The sequence below is a fragment of the Syngnathus typhle genome, linkage group LG1, assembly GCF_033458585.1.
Source record: "Syngnathus typhle isolate RoL2023-S1 ecotype Sweden linkage group LG1, RoL_Styp_1.0, whole genome shotgun sequence".
NCBI classification, from domain to species: Eukaryota; Metazoa; Chordata; class Actinopteri; order Syngnathiformes; family Syngnathidae; genus Syngnathus; species Syngnathus typhle.
The window spans coordinates 15,518,485-15,536,554 of NC_083738.1; the positions used below are offsets into that span (position 1 = coordinate 15,518,485).

At 42.1% G+C, this 18,070-nt stretch overlaps 1 protein-coding gene across 2 annotated transcripts in view; it reads left to right on the plus strand.

Moving 5' to 3' along the window:
- The first annotated feature begins 1,205 nt into the window (after window positions 1–1,205).
- The window catches only part of glra4a (glycine receptor, alpha 4a), a 29,752-nt gene continuing 12,887 nt past the window's right edge, over window positions 1,206–18,070 (plus strand). Inside the window, exon 1 of one of the 2 annotated variants that reach the window (XM_061276154.1) lies at window positions 1,206–1,523. In XM_061276154.1, coding sequence (XP_061132138.1) covers window positions 1,456–1,523 — 68 coding nt within the window. In that variant the 5' untranslated portion in view covers window positions 1,206–1,455. The remainder of the gene's footprint in view (window positions 1,524–18,070) is intronic. The other variant, XM_061276146.1, reaches the window with a different exon arrangement.

Genomic DNA, 18,070 nt, shown 5'->3' on the forward strand with positions numbered 1-18,070 from the left:
CAGTCTTGCTGAAGATGGGAAGATGCAGCGGGCTAAAGGTTAATCTACTGCGTCTTGCCATGATGAATAGAAAAAGGTGACATACTGTATCTGCCATCCTGCGCTACGTGGAATCACCTGGGTAAAGACAGACGACTGATGTGGAAGCAATTTGATGGCCCAACTCTGTGAGTGATGCGCTGTATTGTGCTCATCCACAACATACACAAGATCCTTTCATGGCTTTTGAAAGTATGCATTGACTGAGCTCCTGACCTGTTTGACTGAAAGCCTCCATTCATTTATCTGATGGAGTTAGGGTTCCACATTCAAGTACACAAAACAGCAAGTTTTACATTAACAACCTGACGTCACTTTAACATCCATAATGTAACTCCGGTAACTGTTTAGATATTGTGTTTAAGATTATGTTTGGTTTGAAATTAAAACACAACCCTTCCAAAACCAATGTCATTCGCAGCTATTTGTGGCCCCTGAACTGTTGAGGCCTTAGCGCACTTGCATTAGGTACAGCACAGTGTGCAGTTCACCAACACATTCATGTGCTTTGCACAAGGTGAGCACAACTTTAATTGTATATATTCTGGTTAGATCAGCGTGTGTATATGGGACTTGTCACCATGGCAACAAAAACAGCATGTTACTGGGTCACTCAGAATTAACTGGTTTTAACTTTCGTTTTTGAGCAAATGCACGAATATTTTGTTTCCATGGTAATTTAGCATCGCGCCAATCATAGAAACCCGATTTGCATATCTCTACCCAATTAGCATTTTAAGTCCTACGGCAATTACACTTGGCCAAAATATCTTAATAACGCATTCGTTTTCATAACATTCCATTAAAGGCGGAAATGTATTATTTTCAAAATCAATAGGAAATACTCAAACAAAAGCATTGAATCTAATAAAAGAGTGCAAGCCAAATTGTTAATTACACACAAAAGGACAATTATTTATGTTTTTCTTTTTACTATAAACCAAGTAGCCTTGTTAGTCATATTGCTCCCCCCCTCCCCTCCACCTTTATCTCAATTAAGTCCAATTGCCACACGAGACCGCCCTAAACATAAACCGCCCAACATTTTACTCGTTATCCATGGTTTTGGATGTTTTGATGACTAACCAGACCATAAAATATTGATTTAAAAATCCACCGGTAGTCACCACGACCACCAAGCGCTCCGACTGAGTGACAGCCACCTGCGAGTACGCCGCGTCGGCTTGGAGGCGCTCAGTCCTCCTGGAGTGTGTGTGGGAGGAGGAGTAAGAAGTTTCTCCCACCGCCCCCAAAAGGCACGCTCATTCTCAGAAACGCTGATACTCGGAAGGAAAAAAGACGATGCCTGGCGACCCTCGCTCACACTCGCACCGTGGACGCTGGATTTGCTGATTGGTGACATTATTACAAGTCAAGTTCTTCAACGTGGCCGTGCAGAGATTTTCGAGTCGGAGGATGCTCCCACAGGTCATACGGATCCTTTACGTCTTGTCGTTTTGCTTTTTCCAGGGAGGCTTTATCAGGTGAGGAGCGATCATAGTATATCTTGGTGTGTTGCTGCGTGTGTCATCAACTTTTTCTTTTAAAACGCCTTATTACTATAATGCCATGATCTACTTTTTATCTTGTCCGTATTCTCTATCATTGTTCAGTAATTGGAATTAATCACTTAACCTTTCACACAGCATAAGAAAAAAAAAAACCATTGTTTATGCAAATAACTTTTAATATTTTATTAGGATGTGCCACGATGAAAGTCTAGTTAACATGTCTATCACAATTCAGGAAATCTATTGTTACTTTTGTATTTTTAAATACACTCCAAATTGTATATGGAGTTGGATATTTTCATGTTGTTCCCCTGCTTGCATGTGTTTTCTCTATTTACTATGCCTTCCTCCCATATTGGAAAAACATTTATTTACTTATGACTCTTAATTGTCCATGAGTGTGAATTTGAGTATCAATGCTTGTTTGTCGCTATGTGTCCTGCGCAGTCCAGGGTGTTGGGCTGCAGCTCCCCCACGACCCCAAGATAATCACAAGCGAGAATGGAAATAGGGAATGGTTTGAGCGGCACGATGTGCACTGGTTAGCACATCTGCTTCACAGTTCAAAGGTGCAGGGTTTGATTCTGGCTGTGGTCTTCGTGTGTGGAGTTTGCATGTTCTCCACGTACCTGCGTGGGTTTCCCCCAGTGGGTTTCCTCCTACATCCCTAATACATGCATGATAGGCCGATTGACCTCTCCAAATTGTCCGCAGGTGTGAGTGTGACTGGTTGCTTGTCAGTGTGCCCTGCGATTGGCTGGCGACCGATGAATAATGAAATTAATGAATAATTGAAATTACCAATGAAGTTACCTGTGGAATTCTGGCTCGCTCTTGCATTCCATTGTATCAACACTTTGATAAAAGCCACAGTGAAGTGGTGCTTTTTCACTCAAAACACAACAATGCATGTGTGGTTGGTTTATGAGAGGATTTACAGAAAACAGCACAACTGCACTTCATGAGAAAAACCAAAAGCTGATCAGTAAGGGTAAAAAAGACCAATATTGTAGTTCACACAAACTTATAATAACAACTAACATGGCTGTAGTGTGTATGCCGGGCTACTGGGTCATGACGGCATTTTGTCAGGAAATACTAAATGCAATGGATCGAAGTAATATGAGGAATCAATAAGAATTTGATTACGCGAAGTGTGTCCCTAGCTCCAGCTAGCCAACGAGCTTAATGCGAAATTGGAATTGTAGCAGAAAAACACACATTGCACAAATAAAAACATGAGGAATGGTCAATGAGGCTAATGGTTTGACAAGGTCAGCGCATGAAGAAAATGATTTGCACTTTGAAAGTTTGACAGAAATTGCTACAATACATGCCAGGTGACAATATGTTTTAAAGAAAGTACATAATGATATGTTGAGAATTTGGATTGAAGTAATTGAGTCCAAATGGAGTGCACTACTTGGCAGAGGCCAGCAGAGGCAGTGTTGAGTCACTCTCAACAAGTCTGCAATCACTGAATAAGAAAATAGTAATGAGAGCTGTGAAGTAAATCCACAGTGATAACTTAAATCCAATGCATTATTGCAACAGAATTCACAAAATTCAGACAGTTTTTTCTCATATCCCTTTCTTCATCTTTTCTTTTGGGTTTTTCCATAAGGGGTGGCCACGGCATGTCGTCCTTTTTCATCAAAGTCGGTTTTCTGCATCCTCCCCTCTAACACCAATTGCACTCATGTCTTCCTTCACTACATCTATCAACCTCCTCTCAGGGTTTTCGTTTGCGCTCTTTCCTGGCAGCTCCATTCTCATCACCCTTCAACCGATATACTCATTCTCTCTCTTTCCTGGACTTGTTCAATTCATCTTCATTGACTCTCTCTAACTTTTTCCAATCTAACATCTCACATCCCTTTAAAAGTGAATCGTTAATTGTCAATTTAGTTGAATGCCCTTTGAAGCCACCTACCCAAACATGGTTTGGAGTACAACAGTGAATATGTTTACAGTATACTGTATGAATAGTATATAGTAATTTATGTGACTCAGATTTGATTTCTAATATCCATCCATCATTAGTTTAAATTTAAAGTACATTTTTCCTGTGGGGAAATGCAGTGTATAATTTATCAGGGGAAATATGGTGACCTAGTGATGAAGTCCTGCTTCTACGAGTGAAATGACAATTGAGGCTTTTACTTTCAGTTTGTGGAGGTTTACACAGCAGTTGATAGGGCAGGGTAAACAGTGGCTCATTTCCACGAGACATGACCACCCCCTCAAACAGAGGCGTAGCCAGGAATCTTTCCAGTAGGGGCGCGCGCCCACAGGAAAAAAAGATCGAACATCACCCACGCCGTTCGCTGATCGCTAAAACAACATCCGGGTCCGGGAGGCAAACGGTGAATGGATAACATTGCGCACATAGAATAGCGCAAGCACATTCGCGCAAGACCGAAAGAAAAAAACGGCATGAAGAATGGAAAAAGCTCGATTTTTTTTTTTTTTTTTTTTTTTTTTTCAACCGGGGCGCAGGGAGTCCTAACCGGGGCGCCGCCCCGGCTCGCCCCGGCTTGGCTACACCTCTGCCCTCAATACAGGCGGACTGGCGGTTCATGTTAATGTAGTACCCGCATGTCCCATTTGTCACCCCTCCATGCCTTTTCAACCCCAATCTCCAAACTTGTATTTGCATTGAAGCCCTCTTCCTATTTCACGCCCTGCCAAACTCTTCAGGTGAGAGCAGAAAAGGAATTAAGAGTCACATAATCCTGCCGAGCAACACCAGGGTGGGGGCCCAGAGGTTCAATGAGGGAAGGAGGAGTTGGGCCCATTTAGCCCCCCGAGAGCAGTCAAGTGACAGCATCTCCTTGGAGAAATTAGATGCTCAACCCGTGTGGGGGCAAGGGATGGAAGTCAGGCAGAATCTGACAGATGGGGATGAAGCAAAATGGGATGCTCAGGAAAAATGCCAACAAAGAAATGGAGAGACTGGTTCATTTGGCTGGAGGCACTGGGAGGAAGGGTTCAGATAGGAAAGAGAAGGCGCGGGGGGGGGGGGGGGTTGATGGGATGTGTCTGAGATTAGGAAAATAAAAAAGATTGTCATGTAGGCTGGTTGATAAGATGTGGATGGGAAGGTCACTGACAAGCGAGAATGAGAAAGTGGAATGAAGAATGTGATATAAAGTTCGTCTAGCTAACCAAGGCAGCGTGTGTGCGCGTGACCCAAACTGACCACCAGTGTGAGTAAAAGTTGTTTGGCTGATTAATAAAATTTGAGCAATAGAACATGGGTTCTGTGCCACCAACTTATGCAAGCAGCAAAAACCGGACCAAGCACTTTCTTCTGGTCCAGGTCTACTGACTCTGTAACTTTTGCTGGTTTGTCAATCGGCAATCGCAAGTCGGTGAGTTTTTCTGCGAGACATAATTCAAACTATCCAGTGAAAAGTTCACCTATTAATGCCTGTCCGTGTATTTTTCTGTTCTTTCTGTAACATTCCCGCCTGATTTCATACCTACGTTCTCAGAGTAGCAAGCATTGGTCACCATCTTACAGCCAAGCCAGTTTGACAGCGGACAACAGTAATGGAAGATTCCAGTAGGGGTCAAACAGTCAAGCTAGGATCTTTGTGGGATTGACTCAGGAGAAAGCAGGGTGGTAAACATGCTAGCCTATACTATACCCTTTCTACCCTGTGGTCGTGTGATGTGTATCAGACCCATGACAATGTGGGAGCGGTGATGCGAACTGCATTGACATAAAGGTCAAAGGACACGAGCAAGGTTATTTTGTGCCGGCAGTCAATGATGTAGAGAAATATCAGGAAATAAGTCTTATTATCCTGCCGTTTTGTTTCTTATTGATTTATTGGACATGTGTTACTTTCCTCCACAGAGAATAGGTTAATGAAACGTCAAAGCACACAGCAAAGTCTATTTAATTGTTTCAGTGCTCGGTTTAAAATGAGTTGAATTGAATTGAAAGTCTTGTCGTCCTGTCACTGGGCTCAGAGGAAATAATCAAACCTGGAGACGTTTCATCATTTGAGCATTTGCATGACTGCCTTCACTTTATTGTTTTATGTCACATTTGTCAGATCCCTGCAGACGCCCGCTCCAATTAAGATGACATATGCCACAGTGGTACTCCTAACTTCTGTCCTTACAAAAAAATGAAACGTAACATGAAAGCAGACATCCCGGGGAGAAGGATGGATCACCTGCACATTGAAGAAAGTTAATTTGTTCGCGTAATTTGCATGTTAGTTTAATTCAGTCCTTCTCTAAGAGTGTGGCTTAATTCTTAAAAGTTAATTCTTTGGGGGCATTTCATGGGTGACGGAATGCTTAACATTTCTGCATCGATCTGCACTTTGGGTTTCTTCTTTAGGGTGATACGGTCCCTCTCGCCCAAAGACTGAGAAAGACTTGAGTGACCCTAATAAGGATAAGCACGATGGAGTGGATGTGTAGTGTGATCTGAAAACAAAATTAAAGGCAAAAATAATTGCAGGAAATCCTCATGTTTCCCTCTTCCGGCTATTGTGGTAAAAAGCAATGATTATTGAGGAGTGCCAAAAGAGGAGAGATGGGATTTTTACACGAGCAGATGACTTCAAATAAAAATTAAAGTAAATAAAAGTGAAGAAACAGTTGACTCACGACAATGCCAACACAGGCGCAATGTATAAGCGAGAGGCAATTCATTAATCAAAAGATTCTGTATAATTATTATTCGACATGTCTTACTAATGAAAAGCCGAGGATTATACAAGCTTTAAGAAAACTTAACAACAAAAGTTGTATTGTGTGATCAGTCAGTTGGGAAAGGCTCCAACTCATTCTGTCCCTTATGAGGACAACAGTATGTCCCTTTATATATTACCTCAACCTCCTCAAAGACACTGCCAGGACAATTGAGGGCTCCTTCGGCAGCCCTTCGCTCTGACATGGACATCCACTTTTTATTTCATTGATTTTCATATTGTATAATTTGTGCCCTCTCTGCATCCATTTCAACCTGGTGATCCTGAAAGGGGGGATCCTTCCATCTGTGGTCCCTTCTCAAGGTTTCTCATTTTCCCCCGGTAGTTTTTTTTTTAGTTTTTCCTTGCCCTTTTGGGAGCTTAAGATCAGGGGATGCTTTGAGAATAATTGTCAATTTCTGTCTATGTGAAGCCCTTTGAGACTGCTTGTGATTTAGGGCTATACAAATAAACTTGACTTGACCTTTAACTGTTTCCGTTCCATACAATGCACCTTGTCCCAATTACGTACGTTTAAAACCACCCTGTTAACGAACGCAACATTGGCTTTGGAATGTTCCATCTTGGGAGAGAAATGAAGACGCCCCCAGCCACCATGCTAGGCCCCATACGCACTAAACCATGAGCTTCTGACAAGTCTCCGCTACCGGCTGGAATGAAAAGCCAAGCCCATGAATAATGAATGCACGGTGAAGTGTATCACGTGTGCGTCAGTTTAAGAGTAAACATTTCACCTGTGGTAGCTGGCTAATTCTGAAAGTGTAAGCGCGGCTCAATGATGCCGAGAAACTACTTATCCCTGCTAGATAAAATATTAATACCCAAAGTTTACTCCAGGAGCAACCCAAAACAGTGGTGTAATGTTTCATTGTCCAATTGTTCCTTATTCAATGGATAAAAGGATCAGCTTCTTGTTTGCTTTTGAGGCCTTTTTTTAAAAAAGACACTTCATTGAATATGTTTACTGGCGCCCAAGGTGACATTGAGTTGACAAGCTAGATGCGATAAAATACCCAAGAGCACCAATACAATGCGAGCCCCAGCACCGATGATGCAATATGGTAATGCAATGCAATTTGCCCACCTCTATCAGGTCGAAATTTCCACTTATCGACAAGGGCCGCACTTTGGCTCTGAGGGTTTAGTGCTGTCGCTCTTTTTGTGCAGGCTGCAATTAGGACAATGAAGAGGGGACGCATGATAGAGCCCTCCATCATGTCATTATGTCTGACCAAGCAGTTCGGGCCAATTAAACTTCACTTACAGTGAGAGGAACATCTGCCGCCTGTAAACAGAACTTTTAATGTATAGTAGAAAACCTGGAAAGCTGAGTGGATGCTGAGTTTCACTTTTTCCACCATACATTATTTGACTGAACCTCAGTTCTAGCAACATGCAAATCTAAAGAAAAACTATGATGGATGACATATTTTCCTGCTACTCAAATCCAGCTCACTTTGTAGAACATCCATTCATTTTCACTTGAATTCATTTGGCCCGTGGTTCAACTGGAGCCTATGCCAGTTAAACCAGACATAGATTTTTTTAAGAATCTGAATGATTCCTGGAGAACCATAACATAAGACCTGCTTCCATTTGGTTCTCAATGCCCAAAACATTTTCACATGATTATTGTCGATTCTGCGTTATTCTGCTACACAATCCTACAGGGAGATAGACAACTCATGCACTTGTTCTGGTCTCTCCCTAGGCAATTGCTAAGTAAAACTTGTCCCTGCAGTCATAACCTCCAAAAGCTGGTAAAGTCTAACCCCTGTGCACAAGGATGACAGTAAAAACTCTTTATGCAATCGAATGTCTATCTCAGCGATGCTCCAACAGATTGCTATCATGCCGACTCTCGTCACACCAATTTGAAGGGAAGTCTCTTAACCTTTACTGGACAACACGGGAGGGTTTGTTGTGCTTCTCCTAAGTAGTTTTAGAGAAAGCCTTTTTATACACAGCACAAAGTTGTTTCAAGGATTAAACTCTGAAGATCATCTACTTCCATAAATCCCCCATGCTCTGACCTCCAGTTTTCTGGCAGAGTCTTTTCTCCACACATTAGTGAGATGACTGGTTGTCCTTGACAGGTGAGGCACAGTATTAAAGCATAATTATATAAAAATGAAATAAAAGCAGTGGACAAACAAGCCTTTTAGTTGAAGAACAGTTGGAAGCATATCGTCGTTTGCGCAGGAATAAACTTGATGAAATTACATGAGCCAAAATATTCTATTTAAAGCAGGAGTTGGAATTAAATAATTCCACTGTAATTGAATCTATCTCACAAGGAGACAGGCGGAGAGTGCAACACTGTATGTCAAACAAGATTGTGATTCAAAGACTGCTTGTCTTACCTTATACCCCCTCCTCTGTAGGGGCTCAAGGATTTATGCAGTCATCAGCCTTTTGTTTTCCGGAAAAACTGCAAGACATGCAATGCGTGTCCAGCCCCTCGAGAGACTCTTGAGAAAGACATTACCCCTGGGGGGAAAAGAAGTGCTCAAAGCAAATTGAGCTGTTTCAGGACTTGTCACTTGGACTTGCATCAGTGGAAAGCTCGCAGATGTCTCAACTGTGGCTTTTAGATCCATGACAGCAGAAGTGACGGTTTTATCCACACAGCATTATGTAAGAAAATTGCACCGTTACCATGAAATGCATTGTTTGGATTTTCTCCACTCGGTGAGCTCCCAAATAACCAGCCTGTTTTCCATATGGACTTGTGTTTATTTCTTCAAACAACAACTGATGTGGGAAGAACACTAAGCGATAGCGTTGTCATTGCCATTAGCAGATGAGTGAATTATCTTATCCGTTTTAACGGGGAGGTCCTGTCTCTTACAAATGAGCTACTATGATGATGAGCCTAGGCGGTTGCTGCTTTTCGGTCCCACTTCTAAAGAAGTGATCTCCAGCCACCTGTCGACAGCATGGGTTGTATTTTCACTCAGCACAGCACTTTATCGGCAAAGCCGAATTGCACTTGACAATTTGTACACTGCAAGAGCAGCCATCTGCAAGGGATTTTCCAACTGTCGACAGTCAGATCAAACTAAAACTGAGATCAGAAGCACATTGTTCTTTTGTTAGCATTGTTTTAGCTTTAGCAAGTCCACAGGAGGTGGAAATGTCAAGTCAAGTTTATTTATATAGCCCTAAATCACAAGCAGTCTCAAAGGGCTTCACATATACAAAACAAGTTGACAATTATTCTCAAAGCATACCCTGATCTTAAGCTCCCAAGATGTCTTCTCTTTTATTTATTTTTTGGTAGTGAGAAAGTCATGTTACCGACATCGACACTACTTAAATGGAATAGTAACATCTATAACTTAGCGTGAGCACTTCAAACATTCGGTTTGACTCTGGGCGATTTAGCAGTACAGTGTAAGTTGGACACTAATTGACTTAAAATAAATTATCTTCAAGATCAAGTTTAAAGTGGACCAGCTGTTCTTATTTTACAAGAGGCGGTTGTGTGGGTTATTAGGTTGTGCTTTATTTTGCTTGACTTCATCATTCAAAAATTCGCTGTCTGTGATTGTGTTATTGTGAGGGAACACAACACCTGGAAGCATCCATCTATCCATCCATTTTCTGTTCCGCTTGTCCCAGTGGGGGTTGCGGACGTGCTGGAGCCTATTCCATCAGTCAACCGGTTGCCAGCCAATCGCAGGGCCACCTGGAAGCATTCAAAGTATTTTTTATAGCTTCTTACATGCATTTAAACAGGCAATTTATGTTTATTACTTCAGGCATGGATGTTTGTGTGATGTTTTGTGTTGCTGCTTACTTTCATTATCTATGAGAAAAAATGACCAAAATGTCCACATCCTTTTCCCCATACACCTGACATAGTTAAAGGAATCCTTCTTCTTCAATGATTCCTTTCACCAGCGAGTTAATGTTTTCACTCACGTCGGCTCCTTTTGTTAGCCTGTCCTGTTTCTCTTCTCCAATAATATTGGCTGTAACGAAAGGGGCTGAGGAGTTAGGTAATTTGACGTTTCTTTTCAACATGTAACAATACAGCCCTTCAATCCACTTTCATTGAAATGCTGATCATGTCTTTGGATTTACCAGAATAGGAAAGCAAGAACTTTGACCAAGGATAAATAAGATGTGGGTTTGGTTCTTCCATATTAGGTAGATGGCAGATACTCAACTCAGTTGTTGGACTGCCTTCTTGTAGGTCAGACTGAGACAGCCCATGACGATGATGTCATCTCATTTCTCAAGCTTACTCTACGATGTTTTGTGTACATGGTCACTCCACAGGCAAAACGAAAACGCTCCCTTCACAAGCAGCAACCATAAGCAATTAATGCAAAGTCAGGGCAGAGAAAGACCATTCCAAGGATAATGCCATATTAAGAGGGGAAAACAGCATCCCATAAATAGCTTAAGGTTAGCATGTGGCTAATCAAAGTACAAGATCTTGGCAGCTGGAACCCGGTCCCTGGGAAAGGGAGAAGAGCACATATGCTGTCAGAGGATTTGATTCACACGGAGACTGATGGAAGCGGACATATCCATCCACATGAGTATTGCCGCATGTCGCAAAAGAGGGCATTAATCATCGCAGTCAAGCAGTCTACTGATTCTAATTACATGTTCACTGTACATTGAGCGTAATGTACTTCTAATCAGACGGCAGGAGAGATTTCCCACCAGCCTAAAAATCATATGGGGGGTTGGGGGACGCGACGAAGTCGATGCACAGAAGAATATAGAACACCTTCCTCCGCCGTCTTTTTATGTTCAGAAAATTCTCAAGCACAAACTCATCTGGATGCGGGTTGAAGCATGCATTTTCATACTCCTTCGTTTCAGCATGCAGGTTATGTTGTGAATTTGCCCAGGCTACAATTAACCTAGATATTTTATTTAATGTATTTCAAAAATATTTGATATGAATGCATATGGGCGGCTCGGTGGCGCACTTGGGTAGCACGTCCGCCTCACAGTTAGGAGGGTGCGGGTTCGATTCCACCTCCGGCCCTCCCTGTGTGGAGTTTGCATGTTCTCCCCCCCGCGTGGGTTTTCTCCGGGCACTCCGGTTTCCTCCCACTTCCCAAAAACATGCTTGGTAGGCCGATTGAGCACTCCAAATTGTCCCTAGGTGTGAGTGCGAGTGCAAATGGTTGTTTGTCTCTGTGTGCCCTGCGATTGGCTGGCAACCGGTTCAGGGTGTCCCCCGCCTACTGCCCGATGACGGCTGGGATAGGCTCCAGCACGCCCGCGACCCCAGTGGGGACTAAGCGGTACAGAAAATGGATGGATGGATGAATGCATATACACGTACATCCACACAGATATCCACACAGACACACACACACACACAAGCGGGTGCCAGAAATGCTCAGGGGCTTTAATATCTTGCTGAATGCGCACTTGCAAGCAGAGAGAAGCTGTAGGCTTGGGTTAAATTATATTGATCTTGATGAGCAGGGGTTTCGAAGTGTGTCCCCTCAGAACCAAAAACTGCTTTCAAGCTGTCCTGCACCGCTACAAACATGAAAAAACAAACTGAAAGGTTTGGGTGAGAAGGAGCAGTCGGGCATTTGAGAATAAAGCGATTTTTGGTCTCCAGCCCTTTCGCTGGTACATGATAGCCGTCCTTCGCTCTCAGCCAAATCGCTCCTTCCCGTTTTTAGAAATCTTACCATCTCTATGTAGCTGAGATTGACAGGAGGCAGTCCGCGTTGATATCAGATGTTGAGCCGTGGTGAAATGTGTTCTGAATACAGAGAGGCTTGTTGAGACATCTAGAATAACTGTCTGAGGAGGGGATGCCAAATGTAAGATTCATCTCCTGTTGGCCCTGTTTTTAGTTTTAATGGACGTTTGATGACATGTTAGAACGCCTCGGTTCAAATGTCACAGTGCTCATAACTTAGTGTGTTTTCATGCAAAGCAATGCCCCCCCGCTATTGGCCTTCATCATCCGTGATGGAGTTTGCATCAGTTTCTTACCAACTATTAAGTCTCAATACACTCTAAAGGTGACAGAACCTAGTTGGGTATGGAATGACAGCCACATGGTGTCCTTATATTTGGAGCACTAATCTTGAACCAATGTGAGAAAAAAAACGTACATAAAAACAGTATTGTATCCTTACTTCCTCCAGTCACTCAGGAATCCTACTGATGCTTTTGGGTTCCGATACCATCTCCGGTGTCTGACCAGTGATGGAAGTTATGGACAAAACGTAACGAGAGACACTTCTCAAGTCGATCTATATTTGGTATTTTATTTTGGTATTGATATTTGGCCTCCACTCATCAACTTCCCCTGAATATCTTTCCAAGAGAATGGAAGATTTCTCTCTGGTGCAATGGGCACAAATCCTTTTGTCAATATACGTAGTGTCTATGTGAGTCAACCCAAGTCCCTCGATGCTGAAAGACATTGATCTTGATTCAAACCCCAAATTAATTGCTATCAGTGCACTCTCAGAGACAATCTGTAAGAGAAAGATTTGTAATTGGAACAGTTAATTTCCTCCTGAGATTTTTGTATACCAATTAGCAGTCAAGGAGTCAAGATGTCGTTGTGCTCAGATCAGTTCTAAGCATGCAGTGTTCGGGGACCTGGAGGGTAAAAGCATTAAATCTCCAAGAGACGTATATTGCCTTTACCACAAATACATCTCCGAAGTCGCCAGGCTGAAAAAAGGCAGCGAAGATCAGTTTGGGCCGTGCTGGAACAGCCTGAGGTGGCAGCCGGCGTTCAGAGTAAGAAACAAGCCATTGAGGCCATAAATCTGTCGTTGGGCTTGGCTCGCATTGCACCCTTTTGGTTACAGAGCCCGGAAACATCACTTGTGCTCTGTAGATGTCAAGCTCCCACAAGACTGACACATATCCTTCTCATATAGTGTATTAGTATGCCTGGCACGGACTTGGAATTTACTCAGGGTTAGCCTGGATTGATCGAAACCATTAAAGTCTGGGCTTTGCATAGCGACAGCTTAATAAACTTTGACAAGAGACACTTTCAGCATTTTCTATTGGCTCCAGTCTCAACTAATTATGTTCTGCCACAAAACAAAAATATCAGAATTGATAAAGAGAACAATAGAAATGATGGAGGACGAACAGCAAGCACAGTAAACACTGTTTGATCCTTTGAGAATACTCCCCGTGCCACTGCTGAAACTACTTAATCCTCCCACTATATCTTCCTCTATTCTATTCTTTCAACTTGAATCGCTATCATTTGCCTTCACCTGTCATTTTCCTTGACTGGTTCCAGGCATCTAAATCACTGCCGGCAGCTCCCATTTGTCTAGAAGTCATGGCTCACTCTTTTCAGAGAGAGTCTTTACACTTCATGAACAAGTAGAATATACTTCAATCAAAACAAATAGTACTGTACACTGATCATTTAGAGATGGAGATACAATATGGTCTCATTTAAAACAATATCTCAATTGCCTTACTTGATTGGATAAATAAAGATTGAATATATGAATGTGGGGAGGGAAAACAGATACTTTATCCAGCCCAAAATGGCCTTACACAAAATTTCACCCCTTGTTTAGCTTAAAGTGCCTGCAAAGTGAAAATAAAAACGTCTTATTAATTAGACACATGGCAGAGAAGAGAATTTTTGACAAGCCTCCCAATTGGGCTTGCTTGCAACCATGAATGAACGAAAAAACAAGCAAGCAAGCAATAGAACGAATGAACAAATGACTGCTTTTAAATGTCAGCCAATACTAAAGGAAGTAGCTTCAAACAGGCATCGCTAGTTCGACAACATAGCCTAGCTAACAAGAACACTCGATTGATGGAAATCCTCACGATTACTACTTTTTTTTCAGACCTATACAAGAATGAGTCCTCAATTCTTGAGTAGGCGTAGATACAGATACCAAGCACCGATACCACTAGCACTTTGATATATAAAATATCCGCCATAAAACAGTGACAGATAATTTCAAAGAAAGACCTGTATATCCCAAAATAACAATTTTCCTTTAACTTATTTGAAATTAATGGCAATATTCTAGTCTTCTAATTTCTAGATACTAGCAGAAATAGCCTCAAGTAGGGTGGGTGGCCAATACCGGAATCGGCTGTCGTCGTGAGTATCGATATCTTGTAATACGACTGATATTGGTACTAGTTTTATGCAAGGATTTGTGTGTCATTTTGGGTTATCGTTCCATTGACCCATTTTCTATACAGCTTGTGTCATTCGGGGTCGAACGGAAGCTGACCTCTGACAAATTCTGCGTTGTTTGTTGGGAATTTACATCCAAACACATGGTCCATCATAGTGAAAAAGGCTTTCGAGTTGTCATGGATAGGAAGGTTAGCTGCGGTCGAAAGAAGCAATGTTGGTGTCAGTGGTGATTGTGAAGACAAATGAGTGAGGCTAAATTGCATCGCATTTCAAATCCCTTTCCCCATCAAACCTATCTATCGCGGCATAGGCAGAAGAAGAAGCTAATAGGTCATTACATTCAGTGGCAGTGTAAAGAGAGGTGCTGCACGAACCATTGAGGCCAAAATAATGAAACGTTACAGCGTCGCCATAAAACATGCTGCTCTTGGATGTGTAAATAAAGACTGCAAGTCAATTCTTATGCCGTGGGGGAAAGTTGACCCTCTCTCTGATGTGGAGTCAAGGCCAATTTGGCAAGCAGCAAAATGGAGCAGTGTGTTCCTACATGGAGAAAGTCCAATTTTCTGTCTCTCCATTAAACTAATAGCCCTAAAATTTAGCGGCATGTACACGTGGCTGTCTAATGGCTCAGAACGTTTCCTAGTAGGGAGCCGCCCGGCTGCACAACGATGTGCTTTTCCTGATCAGCAGCCTTGTTAATGAAAAACCAATTAAGAGAATATGCTCCCTTTATGGGCTGACGGGCGTCCCGTCTGATTAGATGACAACTTTGATCGCTCACTGTCTAATCTAAGGCTCCTCTGCTGAACTCCATCTTCCTTTTGGGGCTCTTGTTGTCCCATCAATACTTTTAACTGAAAACTCAGGACTTTTGGCCGCAGTCATTTGTTTGTGCAGCTTTGTGACCGGCAGTCAAGAGAAAAATTCCACTGGACACCAAAGTGGATATACTTTATAGCTTTGTGTTGGCACAAGCCGAGAGACCGTCCGGAATCGATGTCTTCCTGCAACTACACACAACTAACCATCAATTCCTTTTTGTGTACATTTGTGTTGACAACTGATTGTTTCTAGGAGGGAATGTGTTTGTTGGAATGGTTGTACCAGAAGAAAGACAAGAGAAATATGCACTACTTAAACCCTCCCAAAAAAACAAAAGAAAAAAGCAATAGCTTTATTGCCTGGCATGATGTCATGCATGACAATGGTTCAACTCTGACTTTTTAAGAGCCGTATATTGTTTTGTTTAGTACAAAATGCCATTGCTTGATTTGTACGATGGCAGGAACATTTAGCTTTAGGGTAATTTGGGTTTTATGGCTCCCCCAAGATTAGTAATCTGCCCTAAAATTGCCCTCGTGTTAAGGAAGATTAAACAGACCCTAAAGAATTGCTGAATTGATCGTTTAACTGGACAGCAAATTACAAGCAACTTATTCTCATTCAGAGTGTGGTCTACAGCCACAGAGTGTAGGTATAACAACATGCTAATCGCACACAGAATACATGTACTTAACAAAAGACATAGTCCGCAACTATGTTGACGATCTGTAGTTTTGTCACCATTTAAACATCTGCTAGATGGATTGGATAAACTGAAATAATGAATCTCACGTACGGCAGATAGAGACCTGAAAGACACTAGTTTGTGCTCAATTAAAAACTACTACAATGTTTTCATGTGAAAAGAGCTTAAATCAATATGGATGACAGCATTCATTAAAGCACAAAGCCACTTTGGAAATGACTTTCCATGAATCCTTTGTGTGTGTGCGTGTGTGTGTGCGCGTGTGCGCGTGTGTGCGTGGGTGTGCGTGTGTGTGCGTGCGCATGCGTGAGAATCTGCTCATAAAATTTGCACACACAAAAATCTGCCTGAGTAACAATGTGAGAAAGTTTCAAGCCTAATTGGGCCCAAGAGTGGAATCATTATACTTTTTTGCAATTGTGACTATACCCCCCACCCCAGAGGCTTATATTGTTCTGTTAGCTGATGGCTCTCCAAGTTCCACCCAAAACAAACTCTTTTCTGAGTTTCCTGGAATTGCTATCAGTATGCGATGCAGGGAGTACACTCAAACCAAATTTTAATTACTGTTTTTTATGAGGAAATATTTGCCATGTGTATGTGTGTCTTACTGTGCTTACTGCGTTTATGGTTTGTTGTGTAGATACTCTTACGAGAACAGCACAATTAACCACATCCCTTGCCATTAGGGCAATAAAAAAAGAACAAGAGTAATACAGTTACCACTAGGAATATCTCCGATACCTGTATCCTGATAATTATACCTCTCCCTCATGCATACGTTTAAACTTATTAAAACACAATTTTTAGAGAAATTTTAAACTGTAAAATTCTGTAAGTCAACATTATAAACAAGCAAATATGTGTATGAGTAAAAAAACGAGCACAAGAGGGGGGAATTACGATCTGTGTACACCAACATGCTCAACCAACCAACCAACCAACCAACCAACCACCCACCCACCCAACCATCCGACCGACCGACCAACAAACCAACCAACCTGCTATCTTAATCCTAAACTATAATGCTAATCAGCATAGATGGGCTAACATGATCATAAATGTAACAATAATTGTAAACCTTCAGACAACTGCTACTCAAACATACACAGAGCAGCACATACAAATCGACCATACAACATCTCTACCGCTTCTTCTTGCTCTCTAAGTAGAGGGCATCTATTCCAGTAGTATCTATTCCAGAGTGCTGCCTGGAATGTTGCTGCACATTTTTCAACACCGAAGCTCAGTGCTAAATTTGGACTTGGCTGTGTACTTTAAAACCACTTTTCAAATGATCATTACAATAAAACAGAGGGTGAGAAATAGCTAAAATTCGACATAGGGGGACACAAGTAAAAGTAATAGAAGAAGCTAGGCTACCTGCTCTCTCACTTGGCAAATGCGGTTGCAAACTGTTATTATTACTATAGTGGCAAATGACTTGAGAGACACATTATACAACATCTCAACAGAAGCAGTTTATCCTCTCTTTATGTGTGACAAGAGGGTAAGCTTCATTTTCTTTCCTTATTGGCTTTCAGGTCACAATCCAACAGTGCAAATGCGTGACCACACACATAATAAGCATTTGCACTTGGGTTATCTGACAAGTGAGCCTTTGCTGACTGAGGGAGCGAGAATGCTTAAATGTGACCCGATGCGTGTGAACTGTGAACCTTGCAGAAATGGATGGAGTCAAACTGTACTCAAGAGGGAACTAAATCCACTCTCCTTTTATATTATGAACCGTGTGCATACATCCTCCATCTAAGAAATCAAATTCAGTGCCAAAGCCTCCCTTGTTGTCATTTTGCTTATTTATGACGTTTGCCTCGCCTTTCTCTTTGCTGTTGATTATTCTCGCCCTGACCCTCTCCTTACACACCTCCCTCGCTCTGTGCTGTGACATTCACAAAGCTGCGATTGAGCGGTCGATCTGTCATGAAAACAACAAGAGAAGGCCAAGCAGAAGATGATGTTTATTTTGTTTTGTATGCCGCTGAGCTGAAAATTCTTCCTTTTCTGAAGACTTACCACTGTGACACTGGTTGATTTTGAAGTTGTACTTATTGAAAAAGAGTTTTCCAGTAGGAAATCGTGCCAAGCG